Source organism: Leucopleurus acutus, assembly GCF_964270905.1.
Source record: "Leucopleurus acutus genome assembly, chromosome: 1".
NCBI classification, from domain to species: Eukaryota; Metazoa; Chordata; class Mammalia; order Artiodactyla; family Delphinidae; genus Leucopleurus; species Leucopleurus acutus.
The window spans coordinates 199,227,116-199,251,229 of record NC_139142.1 but is presented as its reverse complement, the minus strand read 5'-3'; the positions used below and the strand labels follow the sequence as shown (position 1 = coordinate 199,251,229).

General features: G+C 36.3%; 1 protein-coding gene across 3 annotated transcripts in view; it reads right to left on the bottom strand.

Moving 5' to 3' along the window:
• The window catches only part of STAM (signal transducing adaptor molecule), a 69,443-nt gene that overhangs the window by 26,536 nt on the left and 18,793 nt on the right, over nucleotides 1–24,114 (bottom strand). For 2 of the 3 annotated variants that reach the window (XM_082845032.1, XM_082845033.1), the window contains exons 3-7: nucleotides 10,137–10,212; nucleotides 9,960–10,055; nucleotides 8,349–8,495; nucleotides 3,516–3,606; nucleotides 1,432–1,624 (exon numbers count right to left, since the gene is read on the bottom strand). In XM_082845032.1, coding sequence (XP_082701158.1) covers nucleotides 1,432–1,624; nucleotides 3,516–3,606; nucleotides 8,349–8,495; nucleotides 9,960–10,055; nucleotides 10,137–10,212 — 603 coding nt within the window. Of the gene's footprint in view, nucleotides 1–1,431; nucleotides 1,625–3,515; nucleotides 3,607–6,602; nucleotides 6,750–8,348; nucleotides 8,496–9,959; nucleotides 10,056–10,136; nucleotides 10,213–24,114 lie in introns of those variants that run through there. The other variant, XR_014326392.1, reaches the window with a different exon arrangement.

Genomic DNA, 24,114 nt, shown 5'->3' with positions numbered 1-24,114 from the left:
TTCATTTTCTTCCATTCAAGAAAACATATTAGTATGTAAGTGTGATACTATAAGAATAATCTTAATTGTATTTGAATTGATCTTTAAAAACCACATGCAGGGACTTCCCTGGTGGCACAGTGGATAAGACTCCATGCTCCCAATGCAGGGGGCCCAGGTTCAATCCCTGGTCAGGGAACTAGATTCCACACGCATGCCACAACCAAGAGTTCACACACCACAACTAAGGAGCCCATGTGCCGCAACTAAGAAGGCCTGGAGCCACAACTAAGGAGTCCGCCTGCCACAACTAAGGAGCCTGCGTGCTGCAACTAAGGAGCCAGTGAGCCACACTGAGGAGCCCGCCTGCTGCAACTAAGACCCGGTGCGACCAAATAAATAAATACATAAATATTAAAACGAAACAAACAAAATACCTAATGCATTTATCCAACCTCAAAAACAAAGATTTAGGCTTCCCTGGTGGTGCAGCGGTTAAGAATCTGCCTGCTAAGGCAGGAGAGACAGGTTCAAGCCCTGGTCTGGGAAGATCCCACATGCCGCACAGCAACTAAGCCCGTGCACCACAAGTACTGAGCCCGCGCGCTAGAGCCCATGAGACACAGCTACTGAGCCCGCGTGCCACAATTACTGAAGCCTGTGCACCTAGAGCCCATGCTCCGCAACAAGAGAAGCCACCGCAATGAGAAGCCCGTGCACCGCAATGAAGAGCAGCCCCCGCTCGCCACAACTAGAGAAAGCCTGCATGCAGCAACAAAGACCCAATGCAGCCAAAAATAAAAATAAACAAAATAAGTAAAAATTTATTTAAAAAAAAACTGCCAGGTCAGCTCTCCCTTTAAAAAAAATAAAGACTTAAAAAAAAAAACACTTGCAAATTTTAGCACTTCATTATGAGTAATAATCATCAGTAACAACTAATTTTCAAGTAAACATAAAGCTGTAGTAAAAAAACAGATGCACTGTATCACCTCCCCTATGATATAATGTATATAACACCATGTAAAATGAATCTGTTCCACACTGATATACTATTCTGTGCAAATAAATTAATTCAATATATTTTGTATTTCTTATAAATTCCATATATATACATATATATATATATTTGGTGTATTTTCTAAAATCTTAACCTTTTTTTTTTACTAATTTAACAATCTATATTATAAGATGGAACCAAAAATGAATAGAGTAAACTAGGCCTCCAAGACATATAAAACCCATTTAAATGATAGACGAGGAAAACTTAAGCTACAAAATACGAATCCAGACAGTATGACACAAGCAAAGCAACCGACCATCCTACAGAAAAACTACCTGCATCAGTATTTGATTTTATTACATTTGATAAGGCATTCAGCAAGAATAATATGAAACACAGAATATGTTATATATTTTCACATGAATGTTCAACTTAATAGTAACCATCACCTGTCATCAAGAACTGTAATAATTTCTCCAGCTTTAAAAGTAAGTTCGTTATCTTCAGCAGCTTCAAAGTCGTATATAGCACGAACTTTTCGGCCTTCGTGTTGGTGGTTAGTTAAGAGATTAGATGTGCTTGGATACAAATTGGAAAGGGTGGTTGACTGCTGCCTTTGTTCCTTCAGCGACAACTCAATGGCTGGAAAATAATGGGTTTAAAAAGACCCCAAATGTTAATATACCCAGCAATCCTAAGAAGTACAAAAAGATATCTGAAGGTAAAAAGTATTCTTCTTCTAATAATGTAGAGGGAAACTACGACATATCCTGATATAATATATTGAACAAAAATAATGTCATCAATTTTATTCATTCATTCACACTGAGAGCTTAAAAAATAAACTAAAAAAAAAACTGAACAGCATGATGACTATTTTTACTGAACAGGTACAATTTTAAATATTCTGGGTAATAAAAAGACATAAACTCAAATCAATTTTGTTTAATTTAGCTGCAGATATTTTATATTTTCTTTCATCTTTTCAACGTATTTCTGTAGCTTAAGTTTATCAAATAATAAACAAAATCACTTGGGAAGTCCAAAGTCCCAAGCTTGAGTCCTTCACTGGGGGCTTACTAAATAGGAGTCTCAAAGGAAGTATCTGAGAACCTACATTTTATTGTTCCAAAGGTCATTCTTAGGTAATTAGTCTAAGAACTGGAATTTGGAAATAACTACAGTAAAGTCTCACCTAACAAATCCCCCAAAATAGATTTCAAATGTGTCTGCTCTATCTCCTCCCCTAATACAGGCCATCACCATGTGTCACACAGGCTCTGTAACATAATCTTAATGAATTGACTACCCTGCTTTCAGTGCAACACATAACCCCGTCTTCCCTTCCATTTCTGTTCTAGATGAATAAAAGACCAGATGGGAAAACAAAACTTTAAAATTATCATAGAAAAATATCTTTCAGGATCCTGGGGGAGAGAAAAATATCTTAAGACATTAAAAAAAAAAACCCAAAATCATAAAAGAAAAGGAAAAATTTTGACTACATGAAAATTTAAAACTTGTTTAATAAAACATGCCATTATCAAAGTTTAAATTGTAAGCCAAAACCCAAGAGTAGATATCTATAACAGATATAACAGGCAAAAGATTAATATCCAAAATAAAGATGTTCTATACATCATTATTAGAAAAAAACAGAAAGAGAGACAATCAGAACAGCTAATAAACGTTCAAAAAAGGACTGAACCTCACTAGCAATCAAGAAAATAAAAATTAAAAACAATTAGGTATCATTTCAAACTCATCAGATTCACAAAAATTAAACTCTGACAATAGCAAATGTCATGAGTCTAAAAAGAATAAGTGAATAATAAAAGCTTTCATACACTGCTGATGGAAAAGGAAATACTATAACTGTTTAGCAAAGTTAAAGATGTACCTACTCCATAAGCCAACAATACCACAAAACAAAATCTCTCTCTCTCACACACACACACACACACAGACACACACACACACACACACACACACACACACACACACAAAAGAGAAGGTGGACAAGGATACTCAGTGCAGCTTACTTGTTATAGTAAAAAAAAAATCAGAAAACCCAGCTGTCCATCAGTAGGAGGATAAATTACAGCAGATATTTATTAGTTCACTGGAATATTACACAGCAGTTAAAACAGATGAACTTGATATACATGTCTCATTATGAACAGATCTCAAACATATTGTTGCATGAAAAAAACAAGTTGTAGATGATACCTAGAGTACACTATTTATGAAAAAGAATTTGTTGGACACAAAAAAGTATTTGGTATTGTTTATGGACACATAGATAGTGTAGTAAAAACATTATAGAAACATAGACTGAACGGACATACATGATAGCAGTTGCCTCAGAAGAGGAGAGGAAAAAAGTGACACTGAAGAGAGGAACAAAGGAGAACAAGTAGATTTCAACTTTAGCTGTGAACTCCTATTTCTTTTATTTTTAAATATCTTGGGGGAAAATAAACATCAGTAAGAGACCTATCTTCTTTCCATGATCAGGGACTTAAAAATGTACCTTTCGCTAAATCTTCTTCTTCTTTTTTGTTAGCCACAGTACCAGGATCCTTGGCTACCAGAGCTGGGCTTGCTTTTGCTTGTTCTGCAGCCTAACACACAAAAAAGGAAAATAATATTTGAAAGTTGTTCTCAAATTTTCCTACCCCCAACTAATCTAAGAACTCACAAGACCCTTCCCATCAATCCGCCACAGACTTCTGAACAAGAAAGAAATCTGAACCTGAGCAGCCTCCTCTTTGAAAGGAGCCAGAGAACAGGTAGAACTGGAGAAAACAGACTGAGAGAGTTTGTTTTCTTAGGGTTAACAGTCTAGCCACACTCTCCCAGGTTTGTGTGAAGAGGTTCAACTAGAAGCAGACACTATACAAACCAGAGAAGACAGACTAGAGGAGATTTCAACAAAAAGGGGTTGAGAGTGGGAAGGGGGTGACTACTTTAAAAACAAGCAGTTTAAAATTTTTTTAAATATCTATTCAAGAGTTTTACTGTTTCCTTCCAGATCAAAAGTCAGAATGTTATCTTTAGGAATCTAGACTGATATACAGTAATACAAATGCTCATAAAATTATACTATTTTCGGGCTTCCCTGGTGGCGCAGTGGTTGAGAGTCCGCCTGCCGATGCAGGGGACACAGGTTCGTGCCCCGGTCCGGGAAGATCCCACATGCCGCGGAGCGGCTGGGTCCGTGAGCCATGGCCGCTGAGCCTGCGCGTCCGGAGCCTGTGCTCCGCAACGGGAGAGGCCACAACAGTGAGAGGCCCACGTACCGCAAAAAAAAAAAAATTATACTATTTTCTAAACCAAAATACTAGCAGTTAATTTTGACAATATATTACTGTACCTCTTAAACATATTTTGTATATAAGGTAGTGTACAAGTAAATAAATACATACATTGATTCACACTTACAGAATTACAAGCTTCTAAAGTCTTAATGGCTGCTGAGTTTTTGTGTGGCCATCGAGGCCAATGAGACTCCAGCCTCATTTTTCAACCACTCTATCAGTTACCAGAAACTGTTGGCGCGCGCATGCGCGTGCGCACACAGACACACACACACACACACACACACACACACGCTGTGACACACGTTTGCTTCTACTCATGACGTCCTCCCCTCTGGCTCACTGTACTCCATCCACATTGTTTCCTAGTGAGATTCAACCCACCAGTCAGTGAACAGCTGAAAATCACTTTCTCAGTGAAACGTTCCTAAACCCTCTCATTAAGCCTTCCCTCCTCTGTGCCCCTCTGGTAACACTTTTAAACAAGGTATTATATGATTCGGGTAGTTAAGGACAGTTAAGGACGCAAGCTGGGGAATCAGGCTAATGGGGAGTCAGGCTAATGCAGTTCAAACCCCAGATGCACCACCTTCTAACACATGAACCCTGAGCGCCTAAAAGCCTCCTTTGGCCTCAAGTTCCTCATCTACGAAATGCGGACAACAATGGCCCACACACCACGGGCTGTCATGAGGATTAAATCAGCACATGTAGCTTCCAAAGTCAGATGCAATGAAGGCCATTCAGGGTTTAAATCACAGAGTATATAATGTTGTCTCCTGGGCTTAAAATGTATGCAGAGGTGATACATGCCATACATGTGATAATTACAGCACAAAGGGTGCTGAAGTAGGGAGTAAATAAACTCTCTACAGTTGCAAGGTTTCTACATTTTACGTGAAATAATTCGCTATTAACTCAAAATAGACTGTGACAAGTTACAAATGTATACTGTAATTCCCAAAGCCATCAATTAAGAAAAATGAAATTCTAAAAATTATTCAAATTACCAAATGCATAGCACTTAGATCACTGCCCAGTACATAGTAACAGGCAATAAATCTCAGCTCCTATTATAATTCTCTGCTTACATGTCTGTCTCCATAACCAGGCTGCGTGTTCCTTGAGGGTATATGGGGCTAAATATTACAAGAGCTCATAAATGATTGTTGAGTAAATGAAAGGCAAAATATTCAACATTATAGTAAATACCGTGCAATAGTCTTCACTTAATATATTTATAATGTCAAACAAATACACAAGGCATTTATATTTAGAAAAGCTGATTAGAAGAGAGCTTTTGTATTCAGTGAATAGAACTTCAAGCACTCTCAATCTGACCCACCTCTAGTTGTAAACTTCCTTAAATAAATATGTTTTAATTATCATACACTTCTGAAAATTGAACGTATGCTTCATCAGAGGCAACCTTTATTGTTATATATGAATTTTTTTTCACAATTTGTGAACTTCACAAAATAGACATATTGATCTTTTGTGGTCTGAGAAGGGATCTCTACTGGTCAAGTAGGAAGTGCAGAAACAAGCTATATTAAGCTCTACATTCCTGAACTGCTCTCTTTTCAAAGTTCCTTTCTATCATCAGGTTCCAAGTATAGCAACGCTACTTGTCTGATTAACCAGTCAAACACAGTAGCAGTGCCAGCATCACTTCAACCTCAGTGTCCAAAGTCAGTGCTAAGAGAACCACAGCAGCAAGAGTTAGGTGACTCAAGTATCACTTTTCTTAATATTTTTATATTATTTTCTTCTGTACTTGGGTGAAAAAAATATACTTTAAAAAATTCTCTTGTTTCCAGAACTTTTTTAAAAATATGCTAACAAAGGTCTAGTCTGATTAAAATGTAGTAACAGCTTAAGCAACTAAGTGGCTGTAAGATTTGGAGGGACTTCTGCAGTTGATCCCAGATGATAGATTTTTTTTTTAATTAAACATGAAGCTCTTTACAAACATGGTTTTCAACGAAAACCTCTTCAGAAACTACTATTAAAAACATCACCATTCTACCTCATCATAGGTTACTTTATACGCATTTTACATATTTCTTGTGGTTGAAAGACAGCAACTATAACAAAATGAGCTTTCACATATTTTATAAGATCTAGATGCAAAAAAGAAAAGTAACTCTTAACTTTACTATTGCTGATCTACACCCTGAATCTTTTGAACAGGAGAGTAGTCTCACATCTACACCAATTAGTACGTAAACGCTCTTGCCAGTGTTCACTCCACTTCTTGTCCTTCGAAGCCTAGTCCGGACAGACACATATCTACTAACCTCAATATCAAACGGAAGGCAGGATCGTGTAGTGGAAGGAACACTGGACTGAGAGTCAGGAGGCCTGTGTCCTAGTTCCAGCTCTGTCAACTACTAGCTGTGGCCCTGGGCAAGTCACTTAACCATTCTGGGTCTCAGTATCCTCATCTGTAAAATGAGGGGATTAGATTAGAGGATCACTAGAGCTGTTCCCACAACTATCTGAGATTCTAGGTTAACCAAACAAAGCTACGTATCAAATGGATCAGTAACTCTTCTTCCTTCTCTTACAGGGACTGAAATGCAGTTTTATTCCTTTGTGGACTGAAATGCAGTTTTCACCTGCACTGAAAGCTGTCCTCAAGAGTCATGCTGCTCCAAACAGAGTCATCGCGGGGCTTGTTAAAATGGACACAATGAATCCACTGCTATGGAGGCACATTTCCACCCGTGAATGAGATGTTACAGTTCTCACAAGCTTCCAGGTGGTGATGATGGCCAACCAACCACACTGTAAGTAACAAGCTCTGGAACAGGTTCTCAGAATACAGAACCTGCCATTCCACTAAGCAACTACACTCTTTGGTTCTCCATAGTGAGTCTACTCTTCGATAATTAAACATTGCTTCTATTGTCAAGGCTATCTTATTATAAGATATATTGGATTATTCTGCATAAAATTATTCCTTAATTATACAGATTTAGAAATTATTCTGAGGTAGTAAAAATGAGCTATCAATTATGAATGACTACTTCTCAAAGATGTAATTTATCATTGTAAAACTATTCATAAGCCAAATTTTTTCAAATAAGAAGAAAAATATCCTCTCTTCCTTTATCTCCAAAATATATTTCTAGGTTTTCACATCTCAAGAGTACCTATATAAATTAGAAGTGCCTTGGGAAGAAAGTCTAGATAAGTCTGGATGAACCACTTCATAATTCCCTTGAAATGGTCAAAACCCTGAATGTGAGCCTTCTACAACTAAGAGTTTTCTGCTCATGCTTTCACATCACTCATTATATTCTACCCCAAGCCATACAATGGGGAAAGACAGTGCAGTAAGTTACCACACACTTTAAGCCTACTTAGTTAGCTGGGCACCCTAAAGGATGGTTACCGGAATAGAAAAGGAATAAAAGAGATAATCTTCCTTTTTTTCTCCTATATGACGTAAATTAGAGATTGAGCTCATTACATAAATAATTTTTTTTTAAGGCAAGTTAAGTCTTTCAGTCAATCATATTTATTAGGAAAAAGAAAGAAGACACGTACGTGCTGGTCAGCTCTTAAGGGGAATTTTTCTTCCCAATGACCCCCTTTTATCTCCGTACCATTTTTTAATACAGGTGCTCATAAATGTCATAATCCAAAGAACCTCTAAACACATCCTTAAATTTTAAGGAAACCTGATTTTTGAGCTGTCATTCTTTGTAGATAAAATTACAGCACCAAGAGCATTTAACAAGAATGTCAGTATTACCTAATAAAGCAATTTTGTCTGTATTATTAAAATTATATTAAAATTTTTTTAATTGCAAAAACGTTAAATGAATTCATTAATAAAGAAGGAGAAACAGTGGGGAAATAGAAGTTGGAACACATTAACATTCCACTGTATTTTTCTGGCAACTTTATATGCAAGATTATTAACAAAAATTCCTTTGGAGTATTAAAAACTACCTGGGTTTGGAGGAAAAACTCAAATAAACATAGCTACTTTAGAGAAATGAACTGCAGAACACACACAAATTTATATAAAATACCTGAGAGCCAATAGCTGGAAATGTAACACCTTGTTCCTTAAGGTTCTTAATCATTGCTGATATTAGACTAAGTTGTGGATCATTCTTAAATTCATCCGTCCATTCAACCATAAGAGCCTTTAATTTTTCACACACTTTAGGATGACCCTTAAAAATAGAGGAAAAAAATTAATAAAAAAGCACTAATTTCCTGGCAAATGATTTAATACAGATACCGTAAATATAAAACTTATAAAGTGTTGCAGATCTGTTTTTAAATAATAAATTATCCCTAGCTATAGATGACACATAAGAAAATACAGATAGTTACTAGAAATAAACTAGTTTTATTTCCACACTATGAAAAAAAATAGATGATACTATCACATACCTCATAACATATTAAGACATTAGATATATAGTAACTTATTCTGGAGGTCAGAAAGACAGGACTTTTCAGAGTATTTTGCAACTAAGCAAGTGTTGTCTATGAGGAAGACATAGAAAAGTTTGTTTTCTTTTTTGCAGACCAATGAAAACTAAGTTGGAAAGAGAGAATAAATAGTACAATTCCTTTATTCCTAATTCCTGACTTTTAATGTGCATGGCTGTGTTTTTACCCAGTTACTTAATTATCTGAGGCCTGGCATGAGGTCTACTATATGCCGATATTCCTGGAAACTTCATTTCTTCAAAATAACCTTTCCCCCTTAAGTATAAAACCAATATGTTCGCTGTAAAATATTTGAAAAATAAAGAGTTCTTTCTCCTATACGCAACTGTTTGCTTTTTAAAGTTGTTCACGTTACTAAATACTGAGTACAAATCTTCAATTAAGGAAAATATTACATTAGAATCTCTTCATAAACCGTTGTACATTTTGATGGACATTCAGGACATCAAAAGAATGGTAAATAATTAGCACAAAATACCTAAATATAACTGAATAACTGAATAAAGCAGAACAGGAAAAAATTATCACATAACCATGTTCTAAAAGGAGTACAGAATTTTAAATTCTTATTTATGTACTATTTCCTACTAAAATCTGGAAATACTCATTTTTTCCAAAAAACATGAAGCATTTTCCCTTTTAACACTTAAAACATTTTTTATATATAATTATCCCCCCCAAAAAAGGCCAGAAATAATTACCTTTAGAATGCATGAATTTTTACTGAGAAAACTCACATATTACTTAGTAAATTAAATTTTTTAAATTCCTTAAATTGCTGGATTTGAATTTTTAACTCTACATTCAGTCAAGTAGATGACCTCTGTGACTAAAAAAAAAAAAATGGTTATAAAAACTGTGCCTAGAGTAAACTGGTACCTCTTATTCAGAGAAATACACATATTTTTCATCAGAAGAAAGGAATGGTGAAGAAAAGAGGTTAAATATATTCTAATTTGGCTTGACCAAAACCAAATCTCCAAGTTATATAAATGTGTAGTCTCTTCAGCAAAACCTAACATGGACTTATACATGGGATAGACATAGCCTAGAAAGAGTTAAAAAAAAAAAAAAAGCACAGACTAGTCCTTTGTGATTTAAAATGTGAAGAACTGAACAATAAAATATATGAAGAAAGAAGACAGTGCTAATTCATTTCTAGAAATAATGTGCCTTACCTTGTTTAATACGTTGCTTACTTCACTAGCAAAATCTCTTGAACATACTTCTAAGTGAAAAATTTTGCCACAATTTGATACACACGCTCCTAGAAGCTAAAAGAATAAAATAGGGAGTTAAAAGGGCTCAATTTCGGTAGACAATTTTGCAGTAGATCTTGAAATGAAACCACTCACAGTCAGAGCCTGCATAGCAACATGAGGATCTTTATGGTTCACCCTCCTCATAATAGACCGAAGACAATCTTTAGGTCTAAAAAATAAGAAATGTAACAATTAGTAGTACATTCTACTTTTTTCCTCCTTAACTATAAAAGGCAATAGACTATGATACAAAAGGGAGAATATGGTAGAGAAGTTTAATTCTTACTAATGACACAATTGAAGAACTGTACACTAAAAAGTTCCTTTAAATTTTTCAAACAAAATTAACAGGCTCTCTTCCTTAACGATCATAGATAAGGCATCCTGGGCTAATTCTAGATGGAAAGTTTTGAAAATAAAATGACAGACCAAGACTTCCACTTCCAGTCACGATGGAATAACTGGAGCCAGACTTACACTCCTGTTGTAAATAATTAGAAAACTGGAAAAATATATTTAAAATACATTTGGGACATCAGGCCACAGGTAGCGCTGAATGATGATCTCTAAGAAAGAACACAAATTAGATAAACAGACGTCTGCCTCAGCTTTCTACCCAGGGGCACTTTCCAGGTAGCGAAATAGGCTTTCTGTCTAAAGGCAGTTTCTGGATCTCAGCACAGAGAAGCTGATCCCAGGAAGATGGTGGTGATCTTACTGAAGTGAGGGGACAGAAATCAGAATTCCGGCAGGCTGTGGGAGCTAGAATTTGCAGGACAGAGTAGAGGAGCTATATGAAGAAAGAGTGCTAGATACCTGCATGGGTCCACTGAGGTCTGCTGCCCACCAGGCTGGACAAAAAGTGACTGACAGCTCTACTTTGAAGGGTTCCCAAAACTCACACAGCTGTCAGAGCTCATACCAAAGTGGACAGTCCTTGCAGCAGAGCGTTTAGGCCTTGGTGATGGGGCTACACCATCCCAAAAGACTATCCTAAATCCATCCAATAACAGCTTAAAAAACAAGCCACAGAAGAATAAAACTGATCCAGGCCTAACCTCTAACAGAATCAAGTCCAATATTCTTTAACAGGAGTATGACAAAACCTGGCATTCAACAATATAAAATTCATAATACTAAGCATTCAATCAAAAATTACCAGACGTGACACGAAGTAGGAAGAAGTGACACTTAACTAGGAGAAAACTCAGTCAAATGAAAATGTGGAAATTATATAAGCTATTTTAAGTATGATCAAGGATGTACAAGGAATCATCAACATAGCAAAGGAAAGAAGTGGTATACAAAAAAGAACCCGATAAAACTTCCAGAGAAGAAAAAATATATAAAATGAACTAATTATTACCTAATTGGATGAAATTAACCTGATAGAAACGGAAGGACGTATCTAATAAGGGATTAATATCCAGAATATATAAAGGGGTCCTACCTCTCAACAACAAAAAGATGATAATCCAATTCAAAAATGGGCAAAAGACTCAAAACAGGCATTTCTCCAAAGAAGATATATAAATGGCCAGAAAGCACAAGAAAAACCGCTCAGCATCATTAGGGAGCTGTACATGAAATCACAGTGAGACACGATTTCACATTAAAAAGGAAGAGGCAACCAGCCGGGGATGTGGGGAAATGGGAACCCTTATGCACAGCGGTGCCCACGGCGATGCGAAACGAAACAACGTAGCCACTGTGGACAAGTCTGACAGCTTCTCACAAAGTCAGACATAAAACTGCCCCGTGACACAGGAACTCCACCACTATGTGCTGAATACGCAAATAAAAGAACTGAAAGCAGGGATTGAAGCAGACATCTGTACATCCATGCTCAGAGCAGCATTATTCACAACAGCCAAATCTCCACCAACAGACGAACAGATTAACAAAATACAATGGAATACTATTCAGCCTAAAAGAACGAAATTCTGACACATGCTACATGGGTGGACCTTGAAGACATACTTAGTGAAATAAGCCAGACACAAAAGGAGAAATATTACACGGTTCCACTTATACGTGGTACTCAAAACAGGCGAATTCATGGAGATACAAGTAAAATAGAAGTCACCAGTGGCTAAGAGAAGGGGGAAATGGACAGTTACTATTTAACTGCAGACATACAGAGCTTCCACTTGGGATGGAAGTTTAGGAAATGGACAGTTGGACACACACATACAAAAGAAAAATCAGTATCAAGTGATCTGAACAACACTGAGCCCTGGGAAAATTGGCCAGTAAGAATAATTGTCCTAAAAAATGTCTTTAAGAATTGAAAATGCAATTACTAATGCTAAACAGGAAAAAAGTCATTTTTAATAGGGAGATATTAGAATAAAAAGTAAAATTTCTGTTTCTAAGGCTGTTTCACTGCCTGTTGGGAAGCTTTTCACCTAAAGAGCATGGAAAAAAGAGGGGGAAAAATTATATTTATGGGATACCTATTACATGTCAAGCATTCAACTCATGATTCTGCAGCTCTTATTCTACTGATTTTGTATTAAAAGTGTCTAAAAGCATCATCATTAGACTGAAGAAATAATATAACATTATTTAGATTCTGCCTTTTTTACAGTTGGACTTATTTTAGGAGCCAGAATCTGTGACCTCATGCTAATTTTTGCAGTTGTGAAAAGCATGTTGACAAACACAAAATTATCATTTCAAAGCACTGGCAGAGGCCAAATTATCTAAATACCAAAATTCAAATCATTTAAAAATAATGATCCAAAGATGATTCAGCTCAGTGAATAAAACATTTTAGAAAATAATCCTCAATACTTGCTTTACCACCAAATTTTAAATGAAATTTCTGACGTATTGTTCATAAACCACACTTTTTTTTTTTTTAAAGAAAGAAATCTAACTGTGGTGACTTTTGGAAAAGAGGATGGAGAAAAGGGCTTTGAAATGGAACTTTTTACTTTTTATTTCACTAATTTCTATACTGTTGAAATGTTTAACCACAGCCAATTTTAAAAACCAAGGCAAGGACATGTCTGGAACCAAAGCAAAGTTGGCTATTGCATCCATAAAAAGGATAATGCCCAAAAAAGCTAACTAGAATGTTTATAAGTCCTGACAAACACTTTATGTATGCCAACAAAGCAATATCTTTTTAGGTATAATAAGCTAAAAAAAAAAAATCCCTTCAGAACTGTGTATAAAACTGGCGCTATTAAACAACAGAAGTGACCCACAAAAATCTAGTATTTAACGACCTCATTCTGTTCCGTGTTTTTTTTCAATTCAGCTTTTCAGTATTTCCACAAAACGATAAGTAAAATACAGATGTGAAAGTATATTTATATACATTTCATTATAAATCTTACAATTCAACAAAAAATTATAGCTAAAATATTCTTTTTAAAAAGGTTTAAGAGTTATAATTGAATTTAAAGTAGGTGTCTATGGCTATTATCCTCTCAATGACAAATGAAAATGGACTACAAATATAGTGTCTGTATAATTTATCATCTATACGAGTGTCCCTTTGAGAGTGAAAGGGGGTGCTAACCAGGCGTAATACAAGAACAGCAGGCATAGAGTGAAACTATCCAAGGGAAATTGGAAGCATGGTCAGCCCAGCCAAAACTATGTTCATCCAAACATTATCTTTTTATGCATAGATCTCGGACACGTAGTTAATACAAGAGTGAGGGAAAAAAGGCAGTACTTCCATCTAGTTGTGGCTTCTACTGTCTTTTCCTTGAATCCTAGACCAGACAAGAAAACAGGCTTTTCATGAATGGACACAGCTGCCTCGGCATATGTCAGCTCTGATGAACTAAAGCATCAAAGTCCATTTCATTATTCACAACATTACTCCAGGCCACCTCAATACACTGTACTGTGGGCTTCCACGAAAAGAAAGCCTTAGGAGGGTGCTCTTCTCCACTAGACCCTCTCACTCCAGCTCCCCTCTCTCCACACCACTCTCCATCTTTCAGGTTCTATGTCTTCAACATGGCCGATGCTCAAGAAGTCATTGAACTAAATGGGAAAGACACGAATTTTCACTGTTGTACAATAATTAGTATTTAGAATAACTGAATAATCATCATTATAAAGCTCTATTTGTTACCAACTTCTGCATCTTCCACTGAGTTTGCTTTCTATGTGGAAAATGTACATGCACTCGCAAAATCTATTTCTGAAAAATTACGTGATGAGGGGAAAATGCATAGTAAGTAGTGCTGGGAGGAGCACAGGATGTGAGGAAAGGGACTGTTGATACATACTAATGAAGCATTTTGTAAAATTACCTGCTAAGATAAAATCTGCATGTGCAATTAGAGGAGTCTACCAACAGTTACCACCACCAACCTTTCGTAAAGGGTAGTCAAATCCTGATCTCTCTCAAAACCCTTCCCAAAACTCCATTTTGGTATTTTAAAACATTTTGTAAGACTCATCCTCTCTCTGCCTTATCTTGAGATTGGAAAACAAAAAGATAGGAGAGGTCAAGGATACAGACAAGAACAAGGAAAGAACTCTCTCTCACCCTTCCCAGTTTTCCAACCCCAAAATAACTCTCTTAACTTACTATGTGATAAATGACCATACCACAAATCACACCACTGTAAAATGTAATGGAATTGTACTGTTTGCTGAGTTTCCAAAGTAAGGATAATAAGGCAAAAATGGCAGTTAATCAATTTTCTTTGATTAGGGAGTTACTGTTGCAGATCATATTCTGCCATCTCTCAAATATGCTCAATACAGGCAATTTCTCCTCAATTACTAAAGCAAAACTGTTATGTTAAGCACCAGGTGAAGAAGATGGCTTGTATATTCAGGGCCATGTTGTTTAAAACATGTATACTCTGAGCAAGAGTCATACTCAGTGCAGGGATATACACACTCTGTAAGAGAAAGGGGAACTGGAATTTAAGACAGCACGTAGAGCTCACTAAATGGACAGAAGAACAAGTTTTGAAGAAAAATAAAATTGAGGGGGCTGCAAAAGAATACAGTTAAATTCAGAAAGTAAACATGCATAGGATGTAGCTCAGATCTAGAGTTAAGAGGACCAAAGAAAACTAAAACTAATTTTGCATTCCTACAGTTCTCTTTTCAAAGAAAAATGAAATTTCAAATCTCTTTGAATAGCCCTGAGTACATTTCCAAAACTGTCACCACATTATTTACAAATGTCTATCTACTTGTAGGTATGTTGTTGTACAGTATGACAGATAAATAGCTCAGCATTCATCTCTAGTCACCAGTTAGTGAGATTACTGAAAAGGTCTTTCCATTAATATATAAGGAGAAAGCCAAAAATATTCAATGATTTAGTTGGATAAAGGAGCCAATATTTGTGAGATCTTATGCTTTGTATAAGTTTTTAAAAGTCTCTTATTTAAAAATATGTCTCATCTCTACATCTTAATTGAAAAGTACTTTTGTATTATAAAGATAACAGGTTAAACTGTGATGAGATTTTATACGCTTGAGGAAATTATTACCATTGAAAAGGCAGTGAATTCAAATACTACTTATTGCACCTATTACTAAACCAATGATTTTAGATCAATCAACTTTTCAAAAAGAGGGTACCACCTCTTTATTATCCCCCTCACGGGGCCTGACAGAAGAACAATAGGACATTTTCTTTAAAGTATTGTAAATATAGAAGAAAAGCAATATAAAAAAAAAGTAACAGAAATAACAGTGTATAGCACAGTTCATGAATGTGCTTGCACGGTTAACCTCTCCTCACCTTTGAGGCAGGACTGAAAAGGTACAAAGATACTAACAGTATGTTTCTAAATAGGGGCAGAAAAATTCCTGCAGTGCAAGACTATCTGGCGTATCACATCTCTGGTCCCCACCTAATCAATGTCAGTAGTAACCTCCTGTCATTGTGACAACCAAAACCATCCCTAAACCACCACTGGGCTGAGATCTACTGCTAGACAAAAGCAGCACTGTGATTCAGTAGAAAAAGATTTGAGGCTTGACAGACCTCATCTGTAAAAGGGGACCTTAATGCTTCCTGTTGAGTATGTTATTACATTACTCCCTGAATCATGCCAGGGACTTAGAGATGCTCAATGTTAGTTCTAGAAAGCACAAACATATTCTTCTATCAAGTTACTTTTACAACATTAGCTTTCAAAGCTACTTTAGAGTGATTTAAACTTTACATTTTCTTTTTACATGCTATAGAAAGTGCTTTACTACAACTCACAATTCAGGGATATATGTATAACTGTATTGTGGAGTGGGGAGGGGATATGTGTATGCATAACTTTTATAGGTCTTAGTACCCAGCAGGCACACACTAAAAGATATGGGACCTCAAATCTTTGTTGAACAAAGTAAAAAAAAATTTTAATTAACAGAGAATATAAACCCTCCTTGAACACTAAAGGGAGTCTAATATAGGGCGTGGCTTTCAAAAGCAAAAAGGCATTACATTAACTATAAAATAAGCTTAATATTATAAAATGTGAAAGAAATCAGAACTGAAATGAATAATAATTGTATATTCAATGGCATATTCAAAGTGCATATTTGGTTCATAATATAAATTACATAAAACACAGTCTACAGAGCGCAAGGGGGAAAAGGGCAAAACACTGAATACAAATATCAAATTCTGATTCTGAGCTTGTTAAATAGGTATTTCTTATGAGATAGCTGATGGAACATGAATATAGTCTACAAATTATGTTATTTGGCTATTTAAAGAACAAGTTCACGTGCCTGAAGGACTTCATCAGAAAAGGAGGTAAACTTCTACATACTAAATATTGAGGGTTAATGGAAGTACAGATAACAGTCACTGAATACTTAAATTTAGTATGATATTTTCAGTTTCCCAGATCATATAAAACTGGAGTATATTTCAGTGAAACAGAATACAATGTAATATAACATATGGGAGAGAGAGGAATCACTAAAAACAATAAAATTGGTATGTCTCGACTCATAATTTAAAAAAAATTTTTTTTAATAATTATTTATTTTTTGGCTGCATCGGGTCTCAGCTGTAGCACGAGGGATCTTTCATTGTGGCACGTGGGCTCTTCGTTGCAGTGCACAGGCTTCTGAAAAGGCTATACATACTATATGATCCTAATTGTATGACATTTTGGAAAAGGCGAAATTATAGAAATAGTAAAAAAAAAAAAAAAAAGAAATGAATGGTTGTCAGGGGTTCAGAGAGAGAAAGGAGAGGGATGAATTGGGGGAGTGCAGGACATTTTAAGGATGGTGAAACTACTCTGTGTGATACTGTAATAATGGATAAGTCATTATGGGCTTGTCAAAACCCATAAAACTGTATAATATAGAGTGAGCCAATGTAAACTATAGACTTTAGTTAATAATAATGTATCAATATTGGTTCATTATTTGTAACATATACCACACTAATGCAAGATGTTAATAACAGGGGAAACTGCATATAAAGGGTGGGAGTGGGTTATGGAATTCTTCGTACTATCTGCTCAATTTTTTTTTTTTCTTTTTTTATTTGCGGTACGCGGGCCTCTCACTGCTGTGGCCTCTCCCGTTGCGGAGCACAGGCTCCGGACGCGCAGGCTCAGCGGCCATGGCTCACGGGCCCAGCCGCTCCGCGGCATGCGGGATCCTCCCGGACCGGGACACGAACCCGTGTCCCCTGCATCGGCAGGCAAACTCTCAACCACTGCGCCACCAGGGAAGCCCTCAATTTTTTTCTAAACCTAAAATTGTATTAAAAAAAACAGTCTATTAATTATAAAACAAAAAACAAAACCATAAAGAAAACATGAGATAATTCTACTAAAACCCTGGAGAAGGCAAGTCTCGTATAACTCAAAATTCTAAACACTGTAAGACTGATAAATTCAGCTATATAAAAATCAAAATTTTCTAAATGGAAAAAACAACAAAACAAAGTCAAAAGAATAATGGAAGGAGTTCCCTGGCGGTCCAGTGGTTAGGACTTGGCGCTTTCACTGCCAGGGCCTGGATTCGATCCCTGGTCGGGAACTAAGATCCCACAAGCTGTGTGGCGCAGCCAAAACAACAAAAAACAAAAAATAATGGAAAAATATACGCAATTCATAAAACAAACAAGATATGTCCCTAACATATCAAGGACTCCTAGAAATGAGGAAAGGATGGATACAGACAGTTCACAGAAAAGGAAGCACAAACAGCTCTTAAATACAGAAAAAGATGTTCATCCCAGAAAACGGTAAGAATGTGCCTTTGACTCTGGAAGACCACCCACCTCAAGCCTCTTCACCTTTATGGAAAGGGGTCAAAGGGAGCCCCGACCACTCCTTCCCAGGACTCCAAGGTTCCTTCTGCAGAAGTCAAGACCAAGTCTTGGGCACCCAACTTTCTCTACGATCCAATAATTGAGAACTTGAGAACATATGCCTGTTATTCTTGTTTAGACAAGTCCCTACAAGAAGCTCCAGACTATCCTCTCCATCATTAAACATCTCTGCATATCCATTACTCCCCAGCTTCTGCAACCTTTCCACTGGACCCTCTAGAAGTCACAGCCCATGATCAACAAAAGGCCCTACCCCTGGTCCTTTTGCTCTACAGAAAACTGGCTCTCCAAGGAAGATAACACTTCTCCTGCAGCCACCTCAAGTGGTAGCTTTCAGTTTTCCACGGCTCTTGTACCTCCTAAATGAAGGGTCCTCTTTGCTCCCTTTGCTACTTCAAAACCACTCTCCCTCCCTCTTTCCTAAAACAGCCGAGTTCAGATCTTCTCATTTAAAAAACCTCACTGCCCCCTCATCTTTCAATGATTTTAACTCCTGGCTCACTGCCACTCTCTCTAATGTTACTTCTGTCTTAACGGAAGTGATGCTTCCAACACCATTGGCTTTTTGACTCCACCTTATTATTAACCGTCAAGGTCTACAAACTCCATTTCAAGGATTCCAACTATCATCTTCCATTTCTCTAACCCACTCACTCTCTTTATACCCACCTCTGCGCTTGCTCAGGGCGACTCACCTCTGCTCCAGCTAGCCCGTACCTTTCAAGTTCTCAGAGAGCGCCAAGTGTCCTCTACCCTGCAGCATTCACGTGAAGGCTGTTCCCTCTGCCTGGGACCTCTGCTTGCAGCTCTTTGCTTCTTCTCAACTTTAAAATCATAGTATAAATGTTATCCCTCACGCCTGTGCTTCCCTGAAAAACCTAAGTAGGTCTCCCTTTTATTCTCCACTGAAGCCCTCTGCTCACTATCTTCTTAGACCATTACCTGTTTATTTCTATCTTCCACTGGCAAACTGTTACCATAGCTGATGACAAAGGCTGTACCTGCTTTATTCACCACTCTAGACCCAAAGCATGATACCCAGCCAGTACTCACTGTTTGTCAAATAAAAGAAAAAACGACTGATACAAAAAGAATGAAATGAACTGAAGTAATTCTGTGACATTAAGAAAGTGAAAGAGACCAGGAAATCAAGATCACGCTTTACAAAAAAGCCTTTAATTTTATTCCTGCTATAACTCTTCCCCTAGTTTAAATTACATTTTAAAAAATCCTAAATATGAATCAGATTGTCATTTGTTAACTAGAAAAAACTAGAGTACCTACAGCTGTTGTGATGATTAAATAAAATGTTTATAAGGCACTTAAACAAGAGCCGGCAAATAATAAGCAGTCAGTAAATGCTGGCTATTATCCTTAACAGACACTGAAAAGACTTTCAAGCCTAAGGCCAGTAAATGGAGGGTATGATCATTACAAGACATATGTTGGAAGAAATCTGTTTCTAGAACTGATGCTGCCCTTCCAACTTGAAGAAGTCTAGGTCAGAGATTACTCTTCCCTTAAAAAATCAGGACATACTCTATCAACCTCCAGCTAAAGGTCAGAAGTAGTCAAAGCCCGGGTCCAGGACAAGACAACATAAAGCCAATGAAAAATATTTTTAACAAACTCTTTCCCAAAGGCTTATATTTATATTTTTCACAAAATATCAGTAATGACTATCATTTTCTCCTTCTAATTCTGTACGAATAAATCAAAGACTTACTATCCAAATAGATCCCTTATCCAAGTAAAGAAAAAAGTTTATCACGTTGTCCACTCTCAGTCAACTATATTTTTGTCTAAAGCTAAACAAAGACAGTTAAGACATAAAATAATAGCACAAATTAATCTGGATGTCAATTACAGAGTTTTAACTTTAACTTTTTATTGTGGATAATCAACACCCACCCTCACATCTATTTTTTATATATGAAATTATAATCAAATCAATCAAAACTAATAGACAAAAGCTATTTATTATGGGAAGCTATGTATTATGTTAAAGAAAACTGCTACTATTATTCTGAAAGTTCTCTTGATTCTGAACAGAGACTTTTCAGTCCATCATATGACATCACTGGCTAAGTATTTTTCAGTACTTAGACGTTGGAAGAACTGCACACTAAAAATCACGTGAATATCTTTGGAAATCAGAAAAAAATTTTCAGAATTTTTAAGTCCAGCATATTCAAACATTTCAGGCTGACAGGATATATTAGGGAATTAAGTAATTACAAATGCAGAATAGTGTATAATATGCTTATTGTCTATTACGGCAGGGAAAAGATATTCGTATTTGTGTAAAGAAACAATGGAAAGGTACAAAAGAAACAAAAGTGGTTACCAATAGAGGATGGAGGAGGGAAACAGGAACAGAAGTTAGACTTGTCAATGTTCATCTTTTTAAACTGTTTTAAATTTTGAGCCATGTGAGTATCTATTTTTGAAACAAAATGTACATATTTCATAAGCATAAGTATTTCTTTAAATCAACAAACATAAATACACACGTATGTGTGGCTCAAAGAACAGTACGTTTTTTTTAAAGAGGAAGAATTAAAGAGGGTTTTTCGAAATACTGCTGGAACCATGTTTCTGGGTCACAGTTCTCTGACCAAATGAAATTTCACAATAATTGGCTCTTCATTTCCCCTTAAAAATTGAGAATATTTCCCAAACAACCATAACTCCAAAACAGATGACTCGAAAAAAAGAAAGGAAGGGAGGGAGGGAGGGAGGAAGGAAGGAAGGAATTCTTTAAAAAGGGCCCAAAAGGATTTTTAAATATTATTTTCTTAGGGAAGAAAGACTTTAATATAAGTTACTTTATGCACTAAATAATTCTACAATATATTGCTGGTTACAAATCATTTTGTTTAAAAAAGAATCTTACTGAAATAGAAATGCTTTTCTTAAAGTTCCCTCAAAAGTCCCTAAATCTGTCCTCTTAAATAGATCTGTACATTTTGTAAAATTACAGATTAATACCATATGGCAATGTTTTTTTTAAAATAAAAACCTAGACTGTTGCCTAGTATACAAGTAACCTGAAGAACTGCATTCCCGTCCATAACGTGCCTCTACTTCAACCTGCCCTATCTACATTCGCCTCAGGAAAACTCATGTCCCCTTTTCCCTCTCACACCAATGACATGTCTCAGTCTTTTCTAAAGCACACCAGGTACCTAGAATACTTCACTGACAACCTACAATACTGGTTCAATATTCTCACGCTACCATCAGCAACCCATACTAAACATATGTATCTAGATTCCTAGACAACATAAACCAGATTTCCATGTTTTCCATATAACTAATTATGAAATGATTTTAAAAATTAAAACCAAACAGTAAGTGGTTACCAGGTTCTGGGGAAGGGGGAAGTGGTAAGTTGTTTAACAGGCAGAGCTCACTTGGGGATATGATGAAAAGATCTGGAGATGGACAGTGGTGATGATCCCACAACAATGTGAATGTGCTGAATGCCACAAACTTGGGTCAAAGAAAATGTTTTCATGTATAATAATGCACTTGCCTTTATAATAATGCAGTCATAAAATATTTTTATTACTTTTTTATGGAGAAAGGGAACCAGGAAGACAAAAGTGCTGATGGCCCATGAAAGTCAAAATGTGGCCCTGATGCTTATTTCCTACTATGAAATCATCAAGGTACAGCAAGAAAGTGAAAATAATGAAAATACAACTGGATATGAATGTAAAACATTATTTTTAAAGAGAAATCACACACATAAGCAAATTTTGTGGGTTTGATTTTTTTTAAACCCTAGTAATATTAGAATGGCATCTCAATTATTACACAATCCTTTTCAAACAATTCTTTATTAATAAGAGCTATAAAGAGATATCACATTTCCATAAACAAACAAATAAATGCTTGGAAATTAACTTAATGAGAATTTAAAGGAACTAGAGAGCAAGTATTAAGGAAGAAAAAATAAGTGAAAAAGAAAAAAGGAAAAGAAGGGAAGAGGAAAGGAAAAAATATTGATTAAAAACAAACAGAAGGCTTCCCTGGTGGCTCAGTGGTTGGAAGTCCGCCTGCCGATGCAGGGGACGCGGGTTCGTGCCCCGGTCCGGGAGGATCCCACATGCCGTGGAGCAGCTGGGCCCGTGAGCCATGGCCGCTGAGCCTGCGCGCCCGGAGCCTGTGCTCTGCGGCGGGAGAGGCCACAGCAGTGAGGGGCCCGTATACCGCAAAAAAAAAAAAAAACAGAACTACCTCTCATTATTTAAATTAGCAAAGCTGAAAACACTTCCTAAGTAAATTCATAGATTTAGCATAATGTCAATTTAAATCTCCAAAGTATAATGAAATACTAAGGAAAAATACTGAGAGAGAATATCTTGTCTAAAGTAAATTTGAAAAAATTAAAGAATGAGGATGTATCTAAACCTACTGATACTAGATAACAACAAAAAGCAAATAGAAAACAATTACTTAAAGCTATAAACTAGTACATTTTAAGTACACAAGGACAACATGGATGGAACCTTGAAGGCATTATGCTAAGTGAAATCAGTCAGACAGAGAAAGACAAATACTATATGATCTCACTTATATATGGAATCTAATAAAATCAAACTCACAGAAACAGAGAACAGACTGGTGGTTGTCAGATGGGCAGAGGGGTGGGCAAAATGAATAAAATGGGTCAAAAGGTACAAACTTCCAGTTATAAGTAAGTTCTGAGGCTGTAATGTACAGCATGGAGAGTACAGTTACAATACTTTGTTGCACATTTGAAAGTTGCTGAGAGAGTAGATCTGAACAGTTCTCATCACAGGAAAAGACAGGAAAAAAATAACAGATTATCATTTCTAGTATAATAATGTTAACATGAAGAAAAACAAATTGATCTCTTTAAATCTCCATGACACATCATACAGGATTTTTAGGTGGGTTACAACTTTATTTTTTAACTAGAAAAATATGGAATATTTCTTGTAATGAAAGGGAGTTTGTCCTTTCATTTCAAGCAATTAATCAAATTATTATAAAAAGTATCTACAAAATGAAGACTACCAAACTAAAGATAAAAAGAAAACTGATGGAGTGAAAAGAGAGAGGAGGGACTTTGCAACTGGAATGCTAGATAAAAGTTTTATCTCCAAAATACACAGGGATGGAGCTAGGTCGATACCTAGTCCTCAACAGACAAACTGTCACAAAATATCATTTTAATCAAAAAGAGGCAGGTTTGACATAAATACACTACTATGTGTAAAACTGATAGCTAGTGGGAACCTGCAGTATAGCACAGGAAGCTCAGGTCGGTGCTTTGTGATGACCTAGATGGGCAGGATGGGAGGGGATATATGTATACATATAGCTGATTCACTTCGTTGTACAGCAGAAACTAACACAACATTGTAAAGCCATTAAAAAAACAAAAACAAAGAGGCAGAGGTGTACCCACTTAACCATGCACCAGATACTATTATAAACACTTTATATATATTAACTAATCTAACACTCACAACAAGTCCCCTATAAAAAGATACTATTTTTATTCTCTTGTAGCAAACTAGAAAAGAAAGTTACTATTTACCCACCAGTGACACAGCTAAGCAGTCAGAGCCAGGATCTGAACCCAGGCAGTCTCACTCCAAAGCCCATGCTCTCAGCCACTAAGCTATTTGCTTTCCTCCTCACAACAAAAATTCATAGACCTTTCATCCTACAAATCTAAGTCTACTAGATGTATATAAATTACTATTATACAAGGCAAAACACAAATAAGATTGGTTTTGA